The sequence below is a fragment of the Chlorocebus sabaeus genome, chromosome 19 (assembly GCF_047675955.1).
Source record: "Chlorocebus sabaeus isolate Y175 chromosome 19, mChlSab1.0.hap1, whole genome shotgun sequence".
NCBI lineage: Eukaryota > Metazoa > Chordata > Mammalia > Primates > Cercopithecidae > Chlorocebus > Chlorocebus sabaeus.
Genome location: NC_132922.1, coordinates 8,672,811 through 8,696,836, shown reverse-complemented (window position 1 = coordinate 8,696,836; position 24,026 = coordinate 8,672,811). Strand labels below are relative to the sequence as shown.

The 24,026-nt window shown below is 47.2% G+C and overlaps 1 protein-coding gene across 4 annotated transcripts in view; it reads right to left on the bottom strand.

The window, feature by feature from the left end:
- Nucleotides 1-24,026, bottom strand: part of TCF20 (transcription factor 20) — a 186,644-nt gene that overhangs the window by 2,149 nt on the left and 160,469 nt on the right. For 2 of the 4 annotated variants that reach the window (XM_007975962.3, XM_007975965.3), the window contains exons 3-5: nucleotides 16,380-16,473; nucleotides 7,581-7,630; nucleotides 6,353-6,480 (exon numbers count right to left, since the gene is read on the bottom strand). In XM_007975962.3, the coding sequence (XP_007974153.2) occupies nucleotides 6,397-6,480; nucleotides 7,581-7,630; nucleotides 16,380-16,473 (228 nt within the window). In that variant the 3' untranslated portion in view covers nucleotides 6,353-6,396. The remainder of the gene's footprint in view (nucleotides 1-6,352; nucleotides 6,481-7,580; nucleotides 7,631-16,379; nucleotides 16,474-24,026) is intronic. The other 2 variants (XM_007975967.3, XM_007975968.3) reach the window with 2 other exon arrangements.

Here is a 24,026-nt window from a genome sequence, read left to right as displayed (position 1 = left end):
AGTGGTGATCTGCCCACCTTGGCCTCCTAAAGTGCTGGGATTACAGGCGTGAGCCACTAGGCCTGGCCCACAGTCAGTTCTTCATGCTTAAAAAGAATGCTCTTCCCATGGCCTCTAACAGGGAGGGCAGGATTTCTGAGGCTCAGACAGAGCTGGACTGTGTTAATCCTCTCGACCTCTCAGGAGCCTGAGAACCCTAGGTCTCCCATCCCCAGGCTGGGGGGCTTCTCTCCTCTTCCAGCCCAGGTGCAGAAGGGGATTCTGATGGCCCACATAGGACAGATGGATTATACCAAAGGTCCCTGTGGAATGCTTCATGGGCCATCCTATATGGAAAGGTCTCAAAGAGATACAGCAGTTTCCAAGGAATCAGTCCAGTAAAATTTCACCAGAAACCAGAAGTGATAGCAGCCTCGCCCCTCCTTCACTTGCTATCTGCCAATCACTGTGCTTAAGACTGTCACTAGGGCTCACTGCTTCCTCAAGCCCAATTTGGTGCCCTCCCCTTACAAATAAACCCCAGGAACCCAGGTGTCACCAGCCCTTTCTGCTTCCATAAAGTTTATACACACACAAAACTGCTAAGAAGGCTGGGGCCTGCAGGAGCTAAGATTGAGCTATTCCCAAGCACGTACATGCACATGCTCTTGCCCACAGAAGTTCCTGACTACTTGGCAGGTAACACCAATGAGCAGGAACACATTCCACAGAGGCCACGGCACATCATCACCACACGCAAGTAAAAGCAGGCCCTGGGAATGCAGGCCAGCAGCTGAGCTAATGGGCACCTACCTCCAGGAACACAGAAGGGTGTCATCTTGTTGGGGTTGCAGGATGCCCATGGGAATCAAAGTCAATGCCCACACGTACCCTGCCAGGCTCTGCTCATGGAGGGGACAGGGCAGGGTTTGCCCTCTTTACGAGTACAGAGCAGTCTTGGGCCTGCACCCCAATCTTGCTCATTACTCAGAAGAACAGGACCCCACACCAGCTCCCCACTGAAGAATGAAGTGTACGTCAGCAGCCAGGGTCTGCCTGGCCAGTTGACTCTGTGAGCTGCTACCTGTGGGCCCCTCCCTGGGGTGCATGATGGCCCAGGCAGCAGCAGTTCTTCAGCACCTGCAGCATGGGGCTCTGCCCTCCACAGCCTTCCCAACAGGGAGTGTTCCCCAGGTCTGACGACTAGACTAGCCCAAACACATGATATCCTGAATGTAATGGGACTCTAACTTTTCAAGAGTTGCTTTAAAAGAATTGCTCCTTCAGTAGGGAAATTAGGAAGGAAAATTCTAGAAAGGCGCTGGGCTAGAAGCTTCACAGATATTAGTTCACAGTGACGTGGACCTGCCTGACCCCCATCTTCAAGAGCTGAAGCTCAGGAAGGCGACAGGTGTAGCCCAAAGCGATATGGCCAGAGGTGGGCCTGGGGCTTTCCTGACCGGGTCCTAGGAGCTGCATGTCCTAGGGCACGGGGTGTGGCTGAGAGATGGCTGGACCCCAGACAGCGAGCCTGGGAGCAGCCGTGGTGCCAGCTGGTCTGAGCAGCAGGAGTGACCTGCCGCCCCTATGCTGAAGACTGTCAATTCTCTTTTAAAGAACGTCATCTTGCTGCTCAGCTGCCAGCATCCAGGGTTTCGTCTTGGGCCAACACCTTCCCAGGCTCTCTCACTTGTTCCCTCCCCCATTTCCTTCTCGCTCACACTGTCCTTTCTGCTCCCCTTTGGCCTCATCTGTGGCCTGAACCTGGGACGCCGTCCTCATGTCCTTCCATATCAGACTCCAAGCCTGCCTTTTCCAATTGTAGCAAAAACTTATCATCTCAACACCACTCACTTTGGCCAGGATTTGCCCAGAGCCCATTTCCTCATTTCTAAAATAGACATTAATTCTGACTAGAGAGGAAGGATGTGAAGAGAAACCTAATTCTGAATCTATACTGATTTAGGGCACTAATGGTCAGGGTCCAAGTGCCCTTTCTTCTCTGGGATGGCACTAATTTCTTTTTTATTTTTTTCTTTTTTTGAGATGTGAGTCTCGCTCTGCCACACAGGCTGGAGTGCAGTGGTGCGATCTAGGCTCACTGCAAGCTCCACCTCCCAGGTTCACGCCATTCTCCTGCCTCAGCCTCCCGAGTAGCTGGGACTACAGGTGCCTGCTACCACGACCAGCTAACTTTTAGTATTTTTAGTATTTTCGTATTTTAATTTTTTGTATCTTTGTATGTTAGCCAGGATGGTCTCCATCCCCTGACCTCGTGATCTGCCCATCTCGGCCTCCCAAAGTGCTGGGATTACAGGTGTGAGTCACCGTGCCCGGCCTGGGATGCACTCATTTCTTTAACACAGACTCACCTGGCACTAGCACAGTTACATGCACCGCTCTGGGCTAGGCTTTGACAGATGTGGTCCCTGCCCATGTGGAGCTTACATTCTAGTGGAGAGACAGGTAGTAAACAAGTAAACGATCTGAAATTGTGGTGATGCTAGGACGGCTGCAAGTGAGGAGAGGGGCAATGGAAAGAAGGATTTAGAAAGGGAAAGGCTTCTCTGAGGAAGCGGCATTGAAGCTGGGACTCAGGAGATGGAGCCTGTTTGCAACATGAAGACGGGGAGCTAAAGTGTTTCCAGCACAAGGAATTGTGTGTGCAGAAGCCCAGAGGGAGGCAGCCTGCCCCCTGAGGAGGTAGAGGAGGCCAGGGACCTAGAGAGTCACCTGAGACTCCCACAGGGCTCTGGAGGCAAGGTGAGACGTTTGGACTTTATTTGGAAGATGACAAGAATCTCTGACGTAGAGAAGAGACAGGACTGGAGGGAGGCCTAATGAAGATTGCACTTGGCTACTGAGCAGTGGCAGGGAGGCGGGCACTACAGAAGCTGCAATGCCTGGGCTGGTGCTGGTGGGGAAAGAAAGTGGACAGACTCGGGCTCTCCTCTGGAGGTGTAATGCTGGACCACCTTTAGACCAGTCTGGGAAAAAGGGAATCTAGAATGTGACATTCATTCATACACAAATGGGCTGTGTGACATCCAGTTCCAGGGGCAGGGGCGCCACTCCCCGTGCCCTGCCTTGCTCAGCTTCCATCCATGGCTGTTCTTTGCAGGGTACGTAGCATCCAGGATGCAGCATTAGCCCTGATCAAGGTTATAGGTTCCCATGTGCTGGACCACAGGGCCTGTTAGGGGAAGCTGGGGCCTCCTTGTTTAATTCACGACAGGAGGAAGGGCTGGGCCTTCCACTGTCAAAAGCCCTGCCAACCAATGACACAAGCCAGCAAGACAATCCACCTTGGCACAAGGAGACAGTGGGCAACCACAGGCCCGTGGAAGGACTTTTCCCCTCTGCACTCCTGGCGAGGGTCGGGTACCAGGTACGTCACATGCTGGGAGGCAGGGGCAGCATCTTTTAACCTCCAAGTCTTGGGTATTTTTTGCTATAAGAGACAGCTACAGGGTTCAATCTGCTGCCTTGACCTCTCCAACTCCCACGAGAAACCCACAGCTAGGCATGGCAGACCAACAGGCTGAGAGTCAGTGTGCTGTGCTGGCACTTAAAGACATTTCCCAAGGGAATCTCACAAGGTTGGCACTGCTATTCCTGTTTTTACAGAAGAAACTGAAGCACAGAGACATGGAGTGGTCTGACTTTAGTCACACAGTACCTATCAAACCACTCTGTCAGAACATGGCGCACCAGGAGGCAGACACACACGCACATCCACTGTCTGTTCCCTGCCTTGTCAGGGCACCCAATAATGGCGGCTCTCTGTCCCCAGCATGGGGCCCAAGATGAGCCCTCCTTTAGTTAGAGGTGTGATTCCAACCCCAGTCACCAGGGCTTCTACCACAAATGAAGGATGGTGACCACCCTCAATGTCACTCTGCTGAACTGGGAAACCAGGAAATGGTATCTGGCTTGTGGGAACAGCACATAAAAAACATTTCAGATGGACAGGACTGGATGCAGTGCGTCTATCCTCTCCCTCCAAGAGCTGAATGGTTCAACCTCAATGGACCTGAGACGACTCTATAATGGGTGAGGCCACTTCATCACTGTGCTTCAACCCAGAAGGATAAAGCTCATTGTTCTGCTGAAGAGTTGGCCAGGCACGGTGGCTCACACCTGTAATCCCAGCACTTTGGGAGGCCAAGGCGGGCAGATCACTTGATGTGAGGAGTTCAAGGCCAGTCTGGGTGAAACCCCGTCTCTACAAAAAATATAAAAATTAGCTGGGCGGGGTGGTGCACGCCTGTAGTCCCAGCTACTCGGGAGGCTGAGGCGGGAGAATTGCCTGAACCCCAGAGATGGAGACTGCAGTGAGCTGAGATTGGGTCACTGCACTTCAGCCTGGGCAACATAGCGAGAATCCATCTCAAAAAAAAAAAAAAAAAAAGAGTCAAGGGCCCTCTCAGGTAGGAAGGAAGGCCCAAGAATTACTAGACAGGAACAGATGATGAACAAAATCCCCAAGAGATTTGTCCCCCAGACCCAGGGCCCAACCCTTTTTTCTAACAGATGCAATTCCAGGATAAAAACAAAAAACACTTAAGCTCTTAACCAGGTCTTCTAGGACACATTCCAGGAATACAACATCACGGTCCCCTACAGAACTTGACTCTAACCATCTGGGCCTGTGCTGGCAGAGGGGCGACAATGGGAAGGCACAGTGGCACCCTCAGGAGTATAGGGACATGCAGGAGGGCCAACACAAAACAGTCCTTTCAAAACTACCCAATGCAATGGCTGCCTTTCCCTGAGGGCTAATCCCAGGGAAAGGGGCAAGGGCAGGCAGGCAGTGCTGCCCAGCAGGTTCTGGAAAACCAGCAGTCACTCGCTGATGGTGGCAATGTACTCCAAGGCCAAGAGGCTTCATTTGCTCATCTGATTCCTCTGACCCAGGAACACATGGAATGGCTTCCACCCACCTCCCCCACTTTGCTCTGATCCCTCCACTGCCACCCCTACTCCCTGGAAGAGGAAAGAGGAAAGGCACTACACTCAATGCTCTATCAAGAAGGCACTTAGCACCTGACTTCTCAAATGGTGCGGCAGCCCAGGGGCCTTCTCTGGAAATTAGTAGTGGTAACAAGGGGGAGGGCATGTTCCAGAAGGTGATCAGGCACATGGTGGTGCCAGAAGGGACAGGTCTAGCGTAGCTGTGTGGGTCAAACTCCTGAGGTTGACACAGAAGTCCTCCCATTTGAGAGAAATGACCCCTCAATGAGTATTTCTGAGACAACTAGTCCTCCTGCCCCATCCTGTAGCAGTAAGTGCCACAAGGTACATTTTTGTTTTTCTTTTCTTTACAACCTATTTCCCCTCATGCCTCAGTGAGGAAGGGAGGGTGAAGGAGCAACATGGAGCTCAGAGGCCTGCAGCTTCTAGAGACCCAAGTCCTATCATCCTGTTTTCACAGATGCCTGCCGAGGGCCGTGACCACAATCCCACACAAACTCACAGCAAGCACAACTCAATCACAATAATTTTTTTTTTTGAGACAGGGTCTCACTGTGGCCCAGCTGGAATGCAGCAGCACGATCATGGCTCACTGCAGCCTCAACCTCCAGATTTGATCAAGCAATCCTCCCAGCTCAGCCTCCTGAGTAGATGGGACTAAAGGCACGCACCACCATGCATGGTTAATATTTTTTAAAATGTACAGACAGGGTCTCACTGTTGCCCAGGCTGGTCTTGAACTCCTGAGCTTAGGTGATCCTCCTGCCTCAGCCTCCCAAAGTGTTGGCATTATAGGTAGACGCCCCATACCCAGCCTTAAGATTTTTAAGAGTAAAATTAAATCAGATGCTAGAGTCTACTAAATCTTTGAGGATTTTTCTTTCCTTTGTACTTCTGCAAAAAGGAATCCTTCAAAGTACTGGAAAAAAAAGATTTCGAATAACAAAACCCAAGAGTTCTGTTGTTTTCAAAGGAAAACACACCATAAGCTTTACAGTAATGGAGCAAATTAAAGAGAAGAGGCCTTTGAGTAGAACCCTTTCTGAGATGGGAGAAAGAGCAGGGGCTACTGGCAAGAGGTGCCCTGCCCGAGGAAGAGGCCTAAAAGCCTGCTGTGTCCACTCACAAGGCCACCCCTGGCTAGCTGTGCCCTGAAGGGCTGCCTTCAGGAACAGTCACCCTGCACCCCATCAGCAGTGGACAGTTTAGAAGGCCCCAACTCTTTTCCACAGATATTCTGGGGAGCTAAGTAACCAATGGAAAAACACTGCATCCACCTGGTGGTGTCATCCATAGGATGAAATGCTGGCGGCAGAGCATGGAGCGAGCGGGAGGGCAGAGGCAACAAGGCCTGCTGGGAGCTGGGCAGGGTACAGGGAGCCCAGTGGCCCCGACTCACCTGTGCTTGCTGTCCTTTCCATTCCCACGAGCACACTGCCCCCCTCACCCCCGCTCCGACTGCTCTGTGCTGAGGCTGCCTTTCGCGGTCTTGTTCTGCAAGGGGGGGAGAGGGCACGGAAGGGGAGGCTGACACAGGCAAAACCAAGAGGAGACAGACAGGTGGGAGAGGACAGTGTGGAAATCAGGGAGGGCAGAGGGAGGACAGGAGTGGCACACGGAAAAGGAAAGAAAAGGCAGAGTCAGTCCTGACCGACAAATAGGAGACATTCAGACAGGGTTTTCTGAGGCAAAATGTGACCCTTAAAAAGGGGAGTTCTAAAAATAACATGCAAATTAAGTAAAAATAAAGAGAATATAAGATCCTGTGACCACCCCTCCCTGGAAATAATTTTTAAAGAAAAGCATAAGCAAGCATCTTTCAGGAGCATTTTGAGGGCAGACCTCTCTGGACAACCTCCTCCTAGTACTTTCAGCCCTACTAGATTTAAGACTGTGAGTGACCAGTGACCACCAGGTGTCAGTGTGACCTCAGCCAGAGACACAGTGCAGCCCCTGCAGGAAACATCAGGTGGCAGTGGTCTCCGTTCTGGTCCTTTCTTGGGGCTCCTTCTCCGTATACACCCTCCCCATACACATATGTGGTATCCACAAACAGGCCATTCACGCCTCACCTCCCACCCTTTCCTAAAGGAAGCGACCACGAGACCACCTCCTAAATAAACTGGGAAGTGGACCCGAGGCAGACCATCCATTGCGCATCAGGCTGCTTCTGCAGAAGCACAACCTGGAAGAGACTGTGAGCTTCCCCAGAGCCTTGGGGTCAGCTTGACTTCTAGTCTGGGAAGATGCCTTTGTACAGGCCTCAAGGTCTAGAACCAGACTTACCAAACTCCAACCTGTGAACTGGGGTTCTATTCACCTCAAGTGGAAATCAGTGACTTGGTCGAGTTAGATATTCTCGCCTCTCTTAATGAACAGACAAACACCAACTCTCCCAAAACACATTTCTCCTGGGATCTCATACTACTCCGAGTGCTGGTCCCCATGCCATGGGTCTCCCTACAGCATCATGCCCCTCCACCCTCCCAGGGCCAGGAGTGGACTGGCAGTTAGAGGCACAGGTGGGGACAGGCATGGGTGAGGCCCACCATCTGGTCTTCAGATCTTCCAGGAGGAGCCACCCTTGATCCCATCCCTGCTAGTAGCTCTTGGGGCCTCTGACTCACCTTGTGCTTAGGGCACCTCACCGAGAAGTTCTCCTCATGTAGCAAACAATCTGGAAGACAGAAGGGGACAGTCAGATAGAGACTTCACAGCTGGATGTACGTGTGGTCATACTGGCTGGGATTGACAGGGTCAGACATAAAACTAGGAGGTCCCTACACTTACTTCTAATAGGAAAACATTAGAGACAACCCAAGTAAGCTATAATACCTTAACATGATGGATATCGGTCACTTAAAAATTAACATTTTAAAAGAGTTAATGGTATGGAAAACACTCATGAAACAAAACTGCTTGAAAAAACCAGGATATACAAATGTATAAATGTGCTAATTTTATTAAAATGTTTCTATGCATTAAAAAAAGACTCGAGGCTGGGCATGGTGGCTCATACCTATAATCCCAGCACTTTGGGAGGCCAAGGCAGAAAGATCACTTGAGTCCAAGAGTCAAGACCAGCTTGGGCAACACAGTGAGATCCTGTCACTATTTAAAAAAAAAAAAAAAAAAAAAAAAAAACACGCCAGGCGCAGTGGCTCACGCCTGTAATCCCAGCACTTTGGGAGGCGGAGGCAGGCGGATCACGATGTCAGGAGATCGAGACCATCCTGGTTAACACGGTGAAACCTCGACTCTACTAAAAATATAAAAAATTAGCCAGGCGAGGTGGCGGGCGCCTGTAGTCGCAGCTACTTGGGAGGCTGAGGCAGGAGAATGGCGTGAACCTGGGAGGTGGAGCTTGCAGAGAGCCGAGATGGCGCCACTGCACTCCAGCGTGGGCGATAGAGTGAGACTGTCTCAAAAAAAAAAAAAAAAACTGAAAGACTGGGCATGATGGCACTTGCCTATAGTTCCAGCTACTTGGGAGGCTGAGGTGGGAGGATTGCTTGAGCCCAGGAGTTCAAGGCTTCAGTAAGCTACAATCACATCACTGCACTATAGCCTGGGCAAGCAAGACTCTGTCTTAAAAAAAAAAAAAAAAAAGCTGGCGTGGTGGCTCACACCTGTAATCCCAGCACTTTGGAAGGCCGAGGTGGGCGGAACACAAGGTCAAGAAATCAAGACCAGCCTGGCCAACATGGTGAAACCCTGTCTCTATTAAAAACACAAAAATTAGCTGGGTGTGGTGGCACATGCCTGTAATGCCAGCTACTCGGGAGGCTGAGGCAGGAGAATCACTTGAACCAGGGAGTCAGAGGTTGCAGTGAGCTAAGATCACACCACTGCACTCTAGCCTGGTGACAGAGCGAGACTCCGTCTCAAAAAAAAAAAAAAAAAAAAAAAAAAGACCGAAAGGAAATCTACGAATATACAACAATAATTCTCTTTGGGTAATAAGATAATAGCTGATTTAAATTTGATCTTTTCTATATTCCCATGATATCACCAATAAATGCTATTTTAAAAATCTCTGATTCTAGGCTAACCCCATTTCCCAGGCTCAAGCCAAAGCTTCCTTGTAAAAACACTTTAAAATCTGGAAGCGCCTTTTCTTCTCTGTACAGAGAAAGCCCAGGTGTCTGAGACAGAAAGGTGGCCAGGCCCAAGAGCCCCACTGTCACCTTTGCCCTATGACCCATGGAGACACAGAAGCCTGCAACACAAATCACATAATCCACGCTAAATGCTTCAGAGGAAGGTAAAATCCCATGAGGATGCTTTTAATCCTTGGAGGAAAAATGATTCATTCCAACTTGTAACATGATGAGAGCATCCTGGATGGCAGCAAAGACACATCTGCCTCCAGGTGAGTTGAGCTCTCGCACAAGGGTAGTGCAAGGAAATCTAATTAATGAGTTCACTCTGCACACCACAGCTCCTGGAGACCGACAGCCAGGTCACTGGTGCAAAACGCGGTGGCAGAATGTTAATAAATATTGATAACACATTCTCAGAGAGCTCCCAGGCACCATGGCAGGAGACAGCCATGGTACTTAACCTTGTTAAATTTAAACTGAGATCCAGACTAGCAGTCTGTGTGCCTGCAGATTAAGTGCAATAGTAATAAGCAACAAACATACACATGAAAACTTTTCAGGTCCCAGTATCCTAAAACAAATCAAAAGACCCTTTTATATTTGGCCAGACCTGGAACATCATAGCCTGTCTTTCGTTGGAGCTCGTGAATATCTAAGAGTGGCGGCAGCCTTCTTGGCTCTGTGGGCCCAAGAGCTCAGCAACTTACCACTAACCTCCAAGCCCCTCCCGCAGCAAGCAACTAGCAAGGCAATAAATGAAATGTGTTAATTTAAAACCCACAAGTACATAGTGTGACCAAGACTCCTGCTGCTCCAATCTGCCAGAGAGTTTATAAACAGCAGGAGCGAGACAACTGGAGCTCAGGGGACATGCTCTCTTCTTACCTGGGCTCTGGCAGCAAGCACTATGCTGGCTCAGTTTCTAGTTTGGGCCAAACAGAAACAGTACAGCACACGTGGGGCTTGGCCATGCTTATGCCACAGGGGTTTATACAAATGAGGATGGGGACCACACAAGCAGCAAAGGGTGCCATGAGAAAGGCACCAGTGGCTCAGTTCCCTCATGGCCACGGAACAGTGACCAGCTGTGATGGACTGTTAATAAAGCACGCCTCATGTTAGGAACTGTGTTCCCTCTGAGTTAGAAGCAGAAAAGAGTAAGACACTATGAGTGCACACTAAAGACAACTTGAGACTAATGCCAGATACATCTGGAAACGAAGTCTCCTACAGCAATCTGCCTAAGGCAGTGTCCATCTCTGACAAGGCCTCCCATGCAGGAACACTGTGCAGACAATGCCCTACTCTGTTCTCATACATGTCCACAAGCCGTCAGGAAGAGCAAAATTCCTGTTCCTGGCAGGGGCCAGAACCACAGCTAGAGAGCTCAGAAACCTGGAGGGCACAGGGGAGCTTCTCCTCTGACCAGTCCCTGCTGGGAGGGACGAGTGAAGAGCAGTAGTGTAGTAAAACCTCTTCTGAGGATTCTGAACAGGCAACTGCACCTAGATGGCCAGTCAGTCAAGGTCTCTCAGTCTGTGTTCTTCAAGGCCCAGGCACCATCCTACACTGTCCAGAGGGCCCAGACAGCACTTCTGCATAGTGAAGTCAAAGTAAACAGCTTGTGAGATCAACATCCAAGCTTAAAAAGACCCACAAGGTGGCCTAGTCAACAAGATGGCTTGCAGACATAAACATCAACCCCCTAGAAGAGAAGACCACTTTCATTTCTCTCTTTAAGCTCAAAGGCAGGGTGGATTTACTGATCTCCTCATTATAAGCTCTGTAAAGCTTCAGATACCCACATGCATCCACATGCTTCCAGGCTGAGGATGGTGGGCTCAAGGAGGGAGGTGGGAAAAACAAGAAGGGTCTAATGTCCTTTGGATCTGCTGGGTACCAGACACAGACTACAATTCACCTACACTCTAACCCCAGTGTTACTGTTATTCCTTATGTTGGCACATTGCAGGGCTTGGGACACGGGGGCCTGCCAGCTCTATCCTGCCTTGCTGAAGGGTAGGCTCAGGCTCCTGGGCCATAAGGAGGGAAATATGGGGCTTTTGGCACTGGGACTGGCTTCTGTGATGCAGACAGCTATCCCTAGGGGAGGAGTCAGACTACCTGCATTTTCGAACGACCCATCCAGGGCTCTGACCACACTAGCAAGATCAAAGCCTGCAATAGAGATAGCAGCTTTAAAATGCTACTGCAAGAAGAGGTACAGAGAGTAGAAGAAAAAAACCCTCCACACAAGGTTCTTTACGCACAGTGGAATTATTAATGAGCTACCACAGCCTTTTTTTCTCTTCTAATTGTTGTGGCTCATTGCATTAAATACATTAATTAAAAAATAAAACAAAACAAAAAACAGAGCTCATGCTCTTACTGTAACCCCCACCTGGAGCCAAATCCTGTGCCTATGACATAACAAGCAACACAAAACAGCTGACCATGATGTCAGGAATGCAGGGTCAACATCAGGTTGGGGGGAAGGTGGCAGGAGTCACAGATCACGAAACAGAGATTCTGTTTCTATGGAGACATCCCAGTAATAAAAGTTTTCCCTGAGACATCAACAGCTCTTTTAAAGATCTGGGTGGCTGACAGCAAGGCAGAGATGAAAATGTTAAACTGTTTCTTACTCCATAGGGAGGTTAGGGATTCTCAAACCAAGGACTTATTTTTGTTATCATTAGAAAGAAAAGTCAATCAATAAACTTGTTTCCTGGATACAAAGTTACATCATATACAGAGAGCCAATTTCTAAGAAGACTGTGTGGAATAATACAAGCATCCATCCCCACAGAGCAGTGCATAACTCTGGGTCACTGTGACTTGGGTCATCAAAAAGACCACAATGACCAAGAAGACATGGTCATCTCGTGAAACTGCCTCTGGTCCCAGCTCTCCACATGAAGGAGCAAAGTGCACAGCAGCAGAGGCAGCAAAGCCAGAGGCCGACAACTTTAGCCTCACTCCTCCCAACCCAGAACCCTGTCTCGCTGGACACTTGGCCACCAACTTCTGTTAAATAGAGATGCTACCGGCTTAACTAGGCAGGCTACCAAGATGGGCCCCAAAACAGAAAATGACAGATACCATTTACTCACAAGCCCTCAGCTAATAAAGAAAAAAGAAAAAAAAAAAAAAAAAAAGCCATTTTCTTCAACTAGAAACAGAAAACTTTGTATTACTGGTCTCCCTTTCCTAGCCACTAGTCAACAGGGAATAAAACACAATATTCTGATGTAACTACGGGTCATGAAAATGAGAAAAGGCAACTGGTTGGCTCTTTTAAAAACTTTTTTTATTTGAACAGACCTGTTCTTGCTATGTTATCCAGGCTGAACTTGAACTCCTGGCCTCAAGCGATTCTCTAGCCTTGGCCTCCCGAGTAGCTGAGATTACAGGTGTGAACAACCATACCTAGTTAACTGGTTAGCTCTTTGTTTTTGGAGATGGAGTCTCACTCTGTTGCCAGGCTGGAGTGTAGTGGCACGATCTCAGCTCACTGCAACCTCTCCACCTCCCGGGTTCAAGCAATTTCCCTGCCTCAGCCTCCCAAGTAGCTGGGACTACAGGCATGCGCCACCACACCCGGCTAATTTTTCATATTTTAGTAGGGACAGGGTTTCACCATGTTGGCCAGGCTGGTCTCGATCTCCTGACCTCGTGATCCGCCCACCTCGGCCTCTCAAAGTGTTGGCATTACAGGCGTGAGCCACTGTCCACATGTATGTGTGAATACACACTTTTATAAGAATCTAACTGGCATCAGTGTTATCTTCTCTACCTCTCTTGTTCTTTTTAACTGTTTCTCCTACAGAAGCTTGGAGAGAAAAGAGGGAAGGAAAAGGTAAGGGCAAGGAGAAGGATGTGAAAGGAAGGGAGACATGCTTAAACAAAAGTCAGGAGCTGCAAGTAATTGCTGCGCTGGAAGGAAGGGTGGGCAGGATGAATTCTGAGACCTGATCCAAGTCTGTTGGCCCTGCTCTATGTGTATTATGCCTCATGCCTGTTCCCATTATGCAGTCAGCCATGCCCTCTTCCCCGTCCAACAAATTCACATCAAACCCCACCTCCTGTGGACAGCGTGGCTGCCTCCGTGGACAGCCCTGCTTCTCTCCTGGGGAAGCACAGAGAAGCGGCATGCAGATGACAAGCACCGTGCTACTTGCAGACTTCCCTCGCCACTTTTCCTCAAACGTGACCATAGGCATTATGGGGGCTGCCTGGGTGATGGTCTTAGACACATCTAATGCTCAAGAAGTAACTAGAGGACATTATGTCAACTGAAATAAGCCAGGCACAGAAAGTTAAAAGCTGTATGTTCTTGCTCACGTGGAAATTTAAAAAGCTGACCTTACGGAAGTATTAAAAAGTAGAACAGAGGATACTAGAGGCTAGGAAAGGGAAAGGAAGGGTAAGTAGAGATTTGTTAAAGAATACAAAATTACATCTAGATGAGAGAAATAAGTTCTAGTATTCTGTATCACTGTAGGATGACCACAGTTAACAACAATATATTGTATAGTTCCAAATGACCAGAAGATACCACATGTTCCCAACACAGACATGACATTTGAGATGATAGATATGCTAATTACCTAGTTCTGATCATTATATATATATTGAAACATTACTGAGCACCCCATATCTACAATTAATGTCCATTAAAAAAGTAAAAAAGGCTGGGTGCGGTGGCTCACGTCTGTAATCCCAGCACTTTGGGAGGCTGAGGCAGGTGGATCACCTGAGGTCAGGAGTTTGAAACCAGCCTGGCCAACATGGCAAAACCCTGTCTCTACTAAAAATACAAAAATTAGCCAGGCATGGTGACGCACGCCTGTAGTCCCAGCTACTCAGGAGGCTGAGGCAGGAGAATCACTTGAATCTGGGAGGCAGAGGTTGCAGTGGGCTGAGATCACGCCACTGCACTCTAGCCTGGGCAACAAGAGCGAAACTTCATCTCAAAAAAAAGCAAAAAACTTAATAAACTTGAAATTAACACTCACCCTGCCACCAAAAAAGTAACTGGGGAAAACACCCACTAAAGGGACTAAAAGTCTAGAGTAAGAAAGGTGATTTTCCCAGGTTACTGAAGCTCTAAGTCAAAACTCAAGTCTTCTGCATCACTCACTGGATGGCATTTCTTTAACAAAATGTTTCCCTTCTTTCAACAGTTAACACATTGCAAAACATCCCCCTATCATCTCAACAAACAAAATACAACACTCTTTGTAATACTGTGATTTAGAGTAAGAAATACATATTTTAGTCTTCATCCCTGATTCCTGGCACAGACCTCCTAAAACCCATGTAAATTCCTGAGCAATTAGGGGTGCTAGGACCATCTTCTAATATTTGGTTTTTGATCCTGGTTCCTGACATGGAGCTCCTAACCCCTTGGAATTTCCTGGATAGGAGCACCTTTTGTTCTAATGAGGCAACTCTTGGTGGCTCCTGAATGGGGGCTGGGCACCAGAGAGACTAAGCTGTGATTAGCAGCTTGGAACTTTTAGCTCTACCCACCCCACTCCAGGAAGCAGAGAGGGGGTGAAGACTGAGTTAATAATTGATTATGCCTACATGATGAAGCCTCCAAAAAATCCATGAACTACTGGATTCAGAGGGCTTCTGGACTGCTGAGTATATGAAGGTGCCTCAGGGGTGGTGCCCCTGGAGAGAGCATGGACACTCCATGCCCCTTCCCACATATTTGGCCCTATATTTCTTTCATCTGACTGTTCATCTGCATCCTTTATAATGAGTAAACACAAGTGAAGTGTTTCTGTTAATTCTGTAAGCCATGTTAAACATTAATCAAACCCAATGAAGGGGTCTTGGAAAACCTAGTTTAAAGCTGATCATTCAGAAACACAGGTCAGGTCATAACACAGGGCTTGAAGGTCGGCATTTGAAGTGGGGAGCAGTCTTGTGGGACTGAGCCCTTAACCTCTATGGGCTGCACTAACTCTGCTTGGTATCAGAACTGAGCTAAACTGTAGGACACCCAGTTGATGTTCAATGGTGAATTGCCTATATGATGCTAAAAATATTTGCAAACCACATATGCAGAATTACAAATAATTCTTTTTTTTTTTTTTGAGACGGAGCCTTGCTTTGTTGCCCAGGCTGGAGTGCAGTGGTGCGATCCCACAACCTCTGCCTCCTGGGTTCAAGCGATTTTCCTGCCTCAGCCTCCCGAGTAGCTGGGACTACAGGTGTGTGCCACCATACCTGGCTAATTTTTGTATTTTTAGTAGAGACGGGGTTTCACAATGTTGACCACGCTGGTCTTGAACTCCTGACCTCATGATCCGCCCGCCTCAGCCTCCCAAAGTGTTGGGATTACAGGTGTGCGCCACTGCGCCTGGCCTACAAATAATTCTTAAAACTTGACATTCCAGGCGAGGTGGCGGACGCCTGTAGTCCCAGCTACTCGGGAGGCTGAGGCAGGAGAATGGCGGGAACCCGGGAGGCGGAGCTTGCAGTGAGCTGAGATCCGGCCACTGCACTCCAGCCTGGGCGACAGAGCGAGACTCCGTCTCAACAACAACAACAACAAAAAACAAAACAAAACAAAAAAAACTTGACATTAAAAAAAAATCCAATTTTACAACGGGCAAAGGATGTGAATAGCTACTTCTCCAAAGAAGATGTACAAATGACCAATAAGCACATGAAAAAATGCTCAACATCATTAGCCATCAAGGAAATACAAATAAAAACCACAATCTAATAACATTTCATACCCACTGGGCTGGCTACAATTAAAAAAAACAAAAACAAAAAACACACACACAAATGAAGTCAAGTGTCAGGGAGGAGTTGGAGAAAGAAGAATCCTCATGCACTGCCGGTGAGAATGTAAAACGGGGCAGTCACTTTGGAAAACAGTCTGACAATTCCTTAAAAGGTTAAACAGAGTTACCACATGATCCAGCAATTCCACTCCCAGGTATACATCCAAGAGAACTGAAAACATGTTCACACAAATGCTTGCATGTGAATGTTCTACAGCAGCATTATTCATAATAGTCAAAAAGTGGAAGTAACCCAAATACACAGCAAAGTCCACAGAGATAGAAAGGACTGGGTCCAACAGAGCTTAAAGGAAAAAAAAAAAATCATAAAAATTTTAAAAAGAAAACAGAATAGTGGTTGCCAGGGACTGGAGAGAGGGGAAGGGAGGTAAGTGCTACTAATGGGTAGGAATTTTTTTATGAAGTGACAAACAAACAAAAGAAATGGAGAGAATCAAACTGTATGTCCTAACCCTTTGGACGTTCGGGACACGGGTCTGTGGTCTCCTCTTACCTGCATCAATGGCACACGGGTAATGGTATCGGAAGGAGCAGCCTTTGTTGTAGCAGCCCAAGGTGGCGCCTGCCTCCTGGCAGTGGGAACATTTCTGAAAGGAAGGAAAAGTCAGGCATGTCAGTATCCCAGATTTGGCCCTCTCCTCCAGGCCTTCCCTGATCCCCATCTGTTAGACCTCAGCACGTGTCTCTGTGGTTAGAGGAGTCTGTGGTGGCAGGATGGGCCAGTCAATTTCTAAACGCCACTCACTGACCACACCATGGGAAGGGATCCAGCAATAATGTTTTAGGCCAAGCCTCACAAATGTTCTCAAATCAACAACACAGCAGGATAAGATAAGCAATCCATGTCATAAAGGACATGCCAGAGTGGGGTTCCCAGCCCTGCCTCTGGTGCCCCCGCCATCCACCCACCCACACACTCTGCCAGGCATTTCCTTGCTGCTATCGTGAGCGGTCTGCAGATCTTCCCTGTTTACTTCTGCTGTGAAAATCTGGGGTAAGAGAGGGTAAGGTAGTAGAGTTATATATAAACCTTTTAGAATTAGAAGCGGAATTTGGTTTCTAGTTCTTGTATTTGTAAGAAGATTTTATTTTTATTTTTGATCTACTTACCCCAAATGCCCAATACAAGTATATTTCCCTTTTCAGAAAATATGGGCTCCTGTGTGCAAATGGTATTTTTATACATGAATCTTATTTTAAATGCACCAGAAAACCTGCCATGAATTTCTGGCTAAGTGAGACATTATTTTGTAATTGAGACACTCCTCCTTATATGGTCAGGTTCTCTTAAAGTGGGGCACATCTCTGTCAGCCCTGTGATGTGGCTGCTGTGAGTGCTCATCCTGTCAGGGTAAGAAATGTGTCCTATCAGCAACAAACATATTCATAAAACTCAACCACATGTGACCCTACTAAAGATGCTGGCTCTTCAGGCAGCAGAGGCACACAACCAGCAAGACTAGCTGGAAGAGACAGAAACTTGTTCCTGCTTCTATGAAAAATAAAAGTGTTCCCTAAGCAATTACACTGAGCTGGCTCAGGCCCCCGACACAAATACTGATGGGAAACTACACTAACGCCAGCAACAGCAAAGCCCAAGTACTCCCCATGCTCAGATTGAATGATCTCATCCAGCCCTCTGCACTACTCCACCTGGCAGGCGCTCCTAATGCTTTACATGAAACTCTTGAGACACCAGAGGCAAAATAACTTGTTCCAGGTCAGAGCTGAGATTCTGGATGACCATCTCTGGCATCCTCAAGAGACAAAAGAGATAGGAAAAAGGGCTGGAAGATATTAGTCCTTCAAAAGCTTTGCCCTGCTCTCAGAAGACCAAGGTCCTTCTGGGTGCCGATAATCAGTAAAAGTTTGTCATGTGCCCTCGCACCCTTGTTGAGAGAGAAAAGATCATTTGGTCTGGAGTAAACCAAGGACAAGTTCACAGCATTTCTGGTAGCCCTAGACTCTGTCTACCTTTGTCAGTGCCACAGAGCATCTCAGAATCAAAAGGACTCACTATCAACTTGAGGGAAGGAAGTGTGGGTAGTCCATTGGTGGCCAACCTGCAGCCATGTCTGCTGCCACTTTCTTTTTTTGAGATGGAGTCTTGCTTTGTTGCCCAGGCTGGAGTGCAGTGGCACAATCTTGGCTCCCTTCAACCTCTGCCTCCTGGTTTCAAGCGATTCTCCTGCCTCAGCCTCCTGAGGAGTTGGGATTACAGGCATGTGCTACCACGCCCGGCTAATTTTTGTATTTTTAGTAGAGATGGGATTTTGCATGTTGGCCAAGCTGGTCTCAAACTCCTGACCTCAAGTGAGCCACCACACCCGGCCTTCTGCTGACACTTTCTTACTCAAGGAGCCCGAAGATATGGCCCTCCCTACCCCGGGGAATGAATCACAGTGAGTGGTGGCCATTTAGGAATGGGTATGATCAAGCATTTCTGGTAGGAAAGTCTGCAAGAAAAAGGGCTTCTGAAAACATTTTGCACTCCCCCTACCTTTTTTTTTTTTATATTTTGAGACAATGTCTTGCTCTGTCACCCAGGCTGGAGTGCAGTGGCACAATCATGGCTCACTGCAGCCTCTACCTGCCGGGCTCAGGTGATTCTCCCACCTCAGCCTCCGAGTAGCTGAGACTACAGGGTGTGTGCTACCACATCCAGCTAGTTTTTTAAAAAATGTTTTTGTAGAGATGGGGTCTCACTATGTTGCCCGGGCTGTTCTTGAACTCCTGGGTTCAAGCAATTCTCCCATCTCAGTGTCCAAAAGTGCTAGTATGAAAGTTTCACCCTCTCAAAAAGAGACAACAGGGAGGAACAGGTAATTTTCTGCTCAGCCTCTGTGAGGACTAGACGGTGGGATCTGTGGCAGCCACAGTATCACCATAAGGGGACAGCCCTAAAGACAAAGCCAGTCTGCTGAGGACAGAAGAGTGGCAAGATGGAGAGACCTGGACCTACCATGACACTGTCAAGCACTAAATCACCCAAACCCAGGACCGAGCCACCTCTAGCCTTGTTACAGGAAACTTGGGGGCTGCTGTAGAAGGGTTAAGTATGCATGCTCTGGAACCTAAATAACTGCCTGGTAAGTGGCTCCACTTTCTAGTTCTGCCTTCTTGGCCAAATTCCTAACCTTTGTTCCTCAATCTACAGATGTGGGACTAATAATGCCACTCACCTCATAGAAATGTCATAAGGGTTAAATGAATTAATTCAGGCTTAAAATGGTGACTGGGTCAAAAGTGCTAAGTAAATGTGACCCAAGATGACCATGTGTCAGACACATGCTAGATAACCTACAAAGACCACCTCATGAAAAGCAACCACACAGCAGGCCTTGTCACCATCCCAGTTTACAAGAGCAAAGAGAAGACGTGGAGCTTAGATCTGAACAATGTCCATTTGCTTCCTAATTCAACCCCACAACCTGGCAAGCATTGCGAGAACTGCACGATGATTAATTTATGACATTGCATCCAAAGGGGAAAGACCCTCAGGGTATGTTAGGGACTCAGAGAAAGATCCTTAAAGACAGTTTAGTTCAGTGGTTTTTGAAGTGTGGTCCTCTGGAACAGCAGCATCAGCAACACTCAGGGACTTGTCAGAAATGCAGTTTTGTTTTTTGGATTATTTTTGAGAGTGTCTCGTTCTGTCACCCAGGCTGGAGCGCAGTGGCACAATCTTGGCTCACTGCAACCTCCAACTCCCATGTTCAAGCGATTCTTGTGCCTCAGTTTCCCAAGTAACTGGGATTACAGGCATGAACCACCACACCTGGCAAATTTTTGTAATTTCACTAGAGACGGGGTTTCAACATGTTGGCCAGGCTGGTCTTGAACTTCTTGCCTCAAGTGATCCACCTGCCTTGGCCTCCCAAAGTGCTGGGATTACAGGCGTGAGCCACCACACCTGGCAGAAATGCACACTTTTGAGCCCCACCTAAATCCGTGTTGTGAGAAGTCCTCCAGGCTATTCTGACGCACAATGCAGTTTGAAGACCACTGGTCTAATTCAACTCCCCAACTTTTCAGATGTGGAAAAAAGAAACCCAGAGAGATACAATGACAGACTGAGCTAGGATTACTGGTTTCCTGAGAGCCATTTAGTGTTCTGTCTCCTATAGAGCAATCAGATCTTGGGATACGGTAGGTAGAATCCTGAGAATCTGTGATCTTATATACAAAATGAACTTTGCAGATGAGATTAAGGACCTTGAGATGGGAAGAATATGCTAGGTTATATGCTAGGTGGGCCAATCTAATCACACAGGTCCATAAAAGCAAATGACTCCCCCTAGAGGGAGTTAAAGTTGTCAGCTTCAGGGAGACCTGATGATTTGGCAGCAGGGTCATAGGTGCAATGCTGCCGGCCTTGAAGATGGGAGAAGGGGCAGGGATTTCCCAAGACTCTCAAGTGATTGTCCATTTTCCTCTTAGGTTCTTTTTTTTTTTTTTTGGATGGAGTTTTGCTCTTGTCTTGTCGCTCTGGGGTGCAATGGCATGATCTCGGCTCACCACAACCTCTACCTCCCGGGTTCAAGCGATTCTCCTGCCTCAGCCTCCCAAGTAGCTGTTATTGCAAGCACCCACCACCACGCCCAGCTACTCTTTGTATTTTTAGTAGAGATGGGGTTTCAACATGTTGGCCAGGCTAGTCTTGAACTCCTGACCTCAGGTGATCTGCCCACCTCAGCCTCCCAAAGTGTTGGGATTACAGGCGTCAGCCACCGCGCCTGGCCTTAGGTTCTTTAATGCAACAGACTTCTCCCTCATGAAAACACCTACAAGGCCGGGCGCGGTGGCTCAAGCCTGTAATCCTAGCACTTTGGGAGGCCGAGACGGGTGGATCACGAGGTCAGGAGATCGAGACCATCCTGGCTAACCCGGTGAAACCCCGTCTCTACTAAAAAATACAAAAACACTAGCCGGGCGAGGTGGCGGGCGCCTATAGTCCCAGCTGCTCAGGAGGCTGAGGCAGGAGAATGGCGTGAACCCGGGAGGCGGAGCTTGCAGTGAGCTGAGATCTGGCCACTGCACTCCAGCCCGGGCGACGGAGCGAGACTTCATCTCAAAAAAAAAAAAAAAAAAAAAAAAAAAAAAAAAAGAAAACACCTACAATTTCAGTAGGCAAATTCTGACATCAGGAGATCAATAAAGAAGGAACTCTGGGTCTATCCTCAACATCTGTTTTTCTTGTTGAAGAAACAGAGGCCAAAACAAAGTGACCTGCTAAAGATCACATAGTAAGTAAGAGAACTTAGAACTTCACCCCTTTTTCTTCTGAACCCCAAGTTCAACTTTCTTCATACCATACCATGATGCCTGTTAGCCCCCTTCATTCACTCAACTATCTAACATTTGAAAAGTATTCTCTAGGTGCCAGGTGCCAAAGGTAGAATATAAATACTTATCTATAGTGTCTTCCATGTGTAAGGTTTTCCCTTCTACCCAAAAATCAATACCCAGGCTAGTACAATTTCTAATTAAATTTTTATTCTATACTTTTTACCTGAAGTAGCTATTTGCATTATCATCCTCCTATGCTACAAATAATATATTAAAGTCACTGCATAGCTAAATATTCTTTGTTTTTGACCACAATGTTACTACATTCACTCCAAGCAGAGGTAAGTCCATACTGCTCCCCAGGCAGAATGAGACACACTGGGGGCTCCAAGCATGATTTCTAAATTAAGACACATTTTAAAAATAAGGAAGGGCCCAAACTTCAAAATTTTTAATAGTAAATTTTTTATTATGGAAGGGAATAAAAACTGTTTATAAAGAACTCTGACAAAAACCTTACATTTTTTGATACTCTAAACTTGGGAATAAATTATAAAAGGCATTATTAGTTTTGGGGCATGTTTAAACAGAAGGTGGCCCAGATACAGAGCTTGAACCTTTCACTAGCCTTTGTCATTGTCTCAGAGGCAGGGCTTGCTGACTTGAGGTGGCAAACTGCAAGGACTGAATCAACTAGAGTTGCTTAATCCTCATCTGAGGGAAGCTTCACGGGAGACTTCTATGCAAGCCTGATGCCTGCTCATTCACAGAAAGGCTCTTTCTTATGAGATGTAACAGCAACCTGAATAACCACCCTGTTTAATTAGCATCTCAGAGCAGCCTCAGAACGCCAAAGCAACTGGGTCAGAGTAGTATTACAGCACATTGATGACGATTGGTTTTGTAGATTACTCTTCCACAACTGTGCCTCAGATGGTTCTTATCCAGCATGGCACACACTTCTGCTCATGCTCACAATATTTACTTACTCATGTTTGTCCACCTCCCTTAAACTGTGAGACTTGTTCTTGCACCCCCAGGGACTGGCACACCACAGGCACTGTAAATGTGGGCTGATGGAATGAATGCAATGTCTGACAAACTTGAGAGCCTGAAGACAAACTAATGAGGATACTCTTCAGTGAGTTACAAAACTGATGCTGGTGGAGCTTGGAGAATGTGGAACAAGGTATGTGTTCATTTTTGGCCACCAGCAAGAAGTTTTTTGTCCTCTCAATTATGCCTCCTACATCTAGGATGGAAGTCTCTGCCATCCCAGCTATCAATGCCAATTACGTGGCAGCTAGACGGGCTACATACAAGGAGCTACCCTTCAAGGCCCTGTGAGCATTTCTTTGATGCAACTCTGCATCCTATCAAGCTTCTTAAAGAGTATTTCGAAGTGTCAGCCAAAGCAATATGTACATAGCCCTAGGTGTTTCAGTCCTTACTTCCTTAGAGCTAGACAATCTCCTTATGCTTCTTCATGAAAAGCTCGTAAGACAGGCTGGAGCACCTTTAACTTGCCATTTACACAAAGACTCAGGGAATGGGCTCTGGCACCAGCCTCTGGGACTGCACCACAGCCCAGTACCACCAAGGCAACCTCAGAGGGACAGAGAGTTGACCAGTTCTTCTCAGGTCCATTTACTCCATGCTACTCAACGTATGGTGCATGAACGATTTAGAAGCTGCACTTATGTCCCACAGTTGCTCCAGCCAAAGTGCCAGTTTCAGAAACTGAATCCATTATGTCAGTATGAAACATCAGCCAGCCATTCACTGGCTAACAGCTAATTGTGTGTACTTAAGACAAAAGTCCCAGGCTTGACTAGCTTTTTAGAATAAATGTGGTTGGTCTAACGTGCATACTGTTTAGGTATGACACAGCACAAGGCTACTGGAGGAAAAAACTGAGGGTGTCAGCACATGTGTGAAAGCCAAAAGTCACCAGGTCAATTTTATCACCTGTAAAATGGGGATAACAGAATTTGCTTTGCCTTCTGCATAAAGTTGCTGTGTAAAATAACCATAGAAGTGTTTTATAAACTAGAAAGTTATGTAATTATTAGAACTTTTAAACAAAAATTATATAAAACATATTCATCTCTAAGTGTCATGCTTTGGCAATTACTGATATCAAACTCAGATATAGTCTATTAAATTACAGTCTATTAAAGTACAGTCTATTAAGACAAACAGTTAAAATTTTTTGTTAAGTAATTTTTCTCCTACAACCTGCCTTAAACAAGCAGACCCTGCATGGGTCTGGACACCTGCTGCTAGTCGTTTTTTTGGTAAGTCTAGCTGTTGTATGTTTCAGTAACGTTTCATCTCCGAGGGTGCAGAAGGTCAGTTCTTGGCCAAGTCTCTGGACACTTCACTTCTTAGCTACTATTTACTATTACTTTCATTATATCTCCCCTCTCAATTCTCCTATCCTGGACCAATACAAATTAATAACTATTTTTAAAGCCTTCTAAAGCATTTTGTATTGGAAGAACAGATGTTAAATAAATGGGGACTAATATGACACACAACTGCATACAAATTAAACTCTAGCAGGATTTTGAAAGCATTGAAAACTGCCCCAAAATGGCATATTGAGCACAACTAGAATGAGAAAAACTGCCTCACAAGCTTGCCTGTTGTACTCTACAGACACTGCCCTCTGTTATGTGGAGAGCAGACCTGGGCACCAATGACTCCTTTGCTGCCTGCATCAGAGTCACCTGCCAGGTGCTCCTAGCCATACTTCTCACAACCTATCCCCACTCACATTAGAGTAACTCTAGAATAATCTGCTGTGGCTGATTCTGGACCCTCTGCTGCCATGTGGATCTTAGGTCCA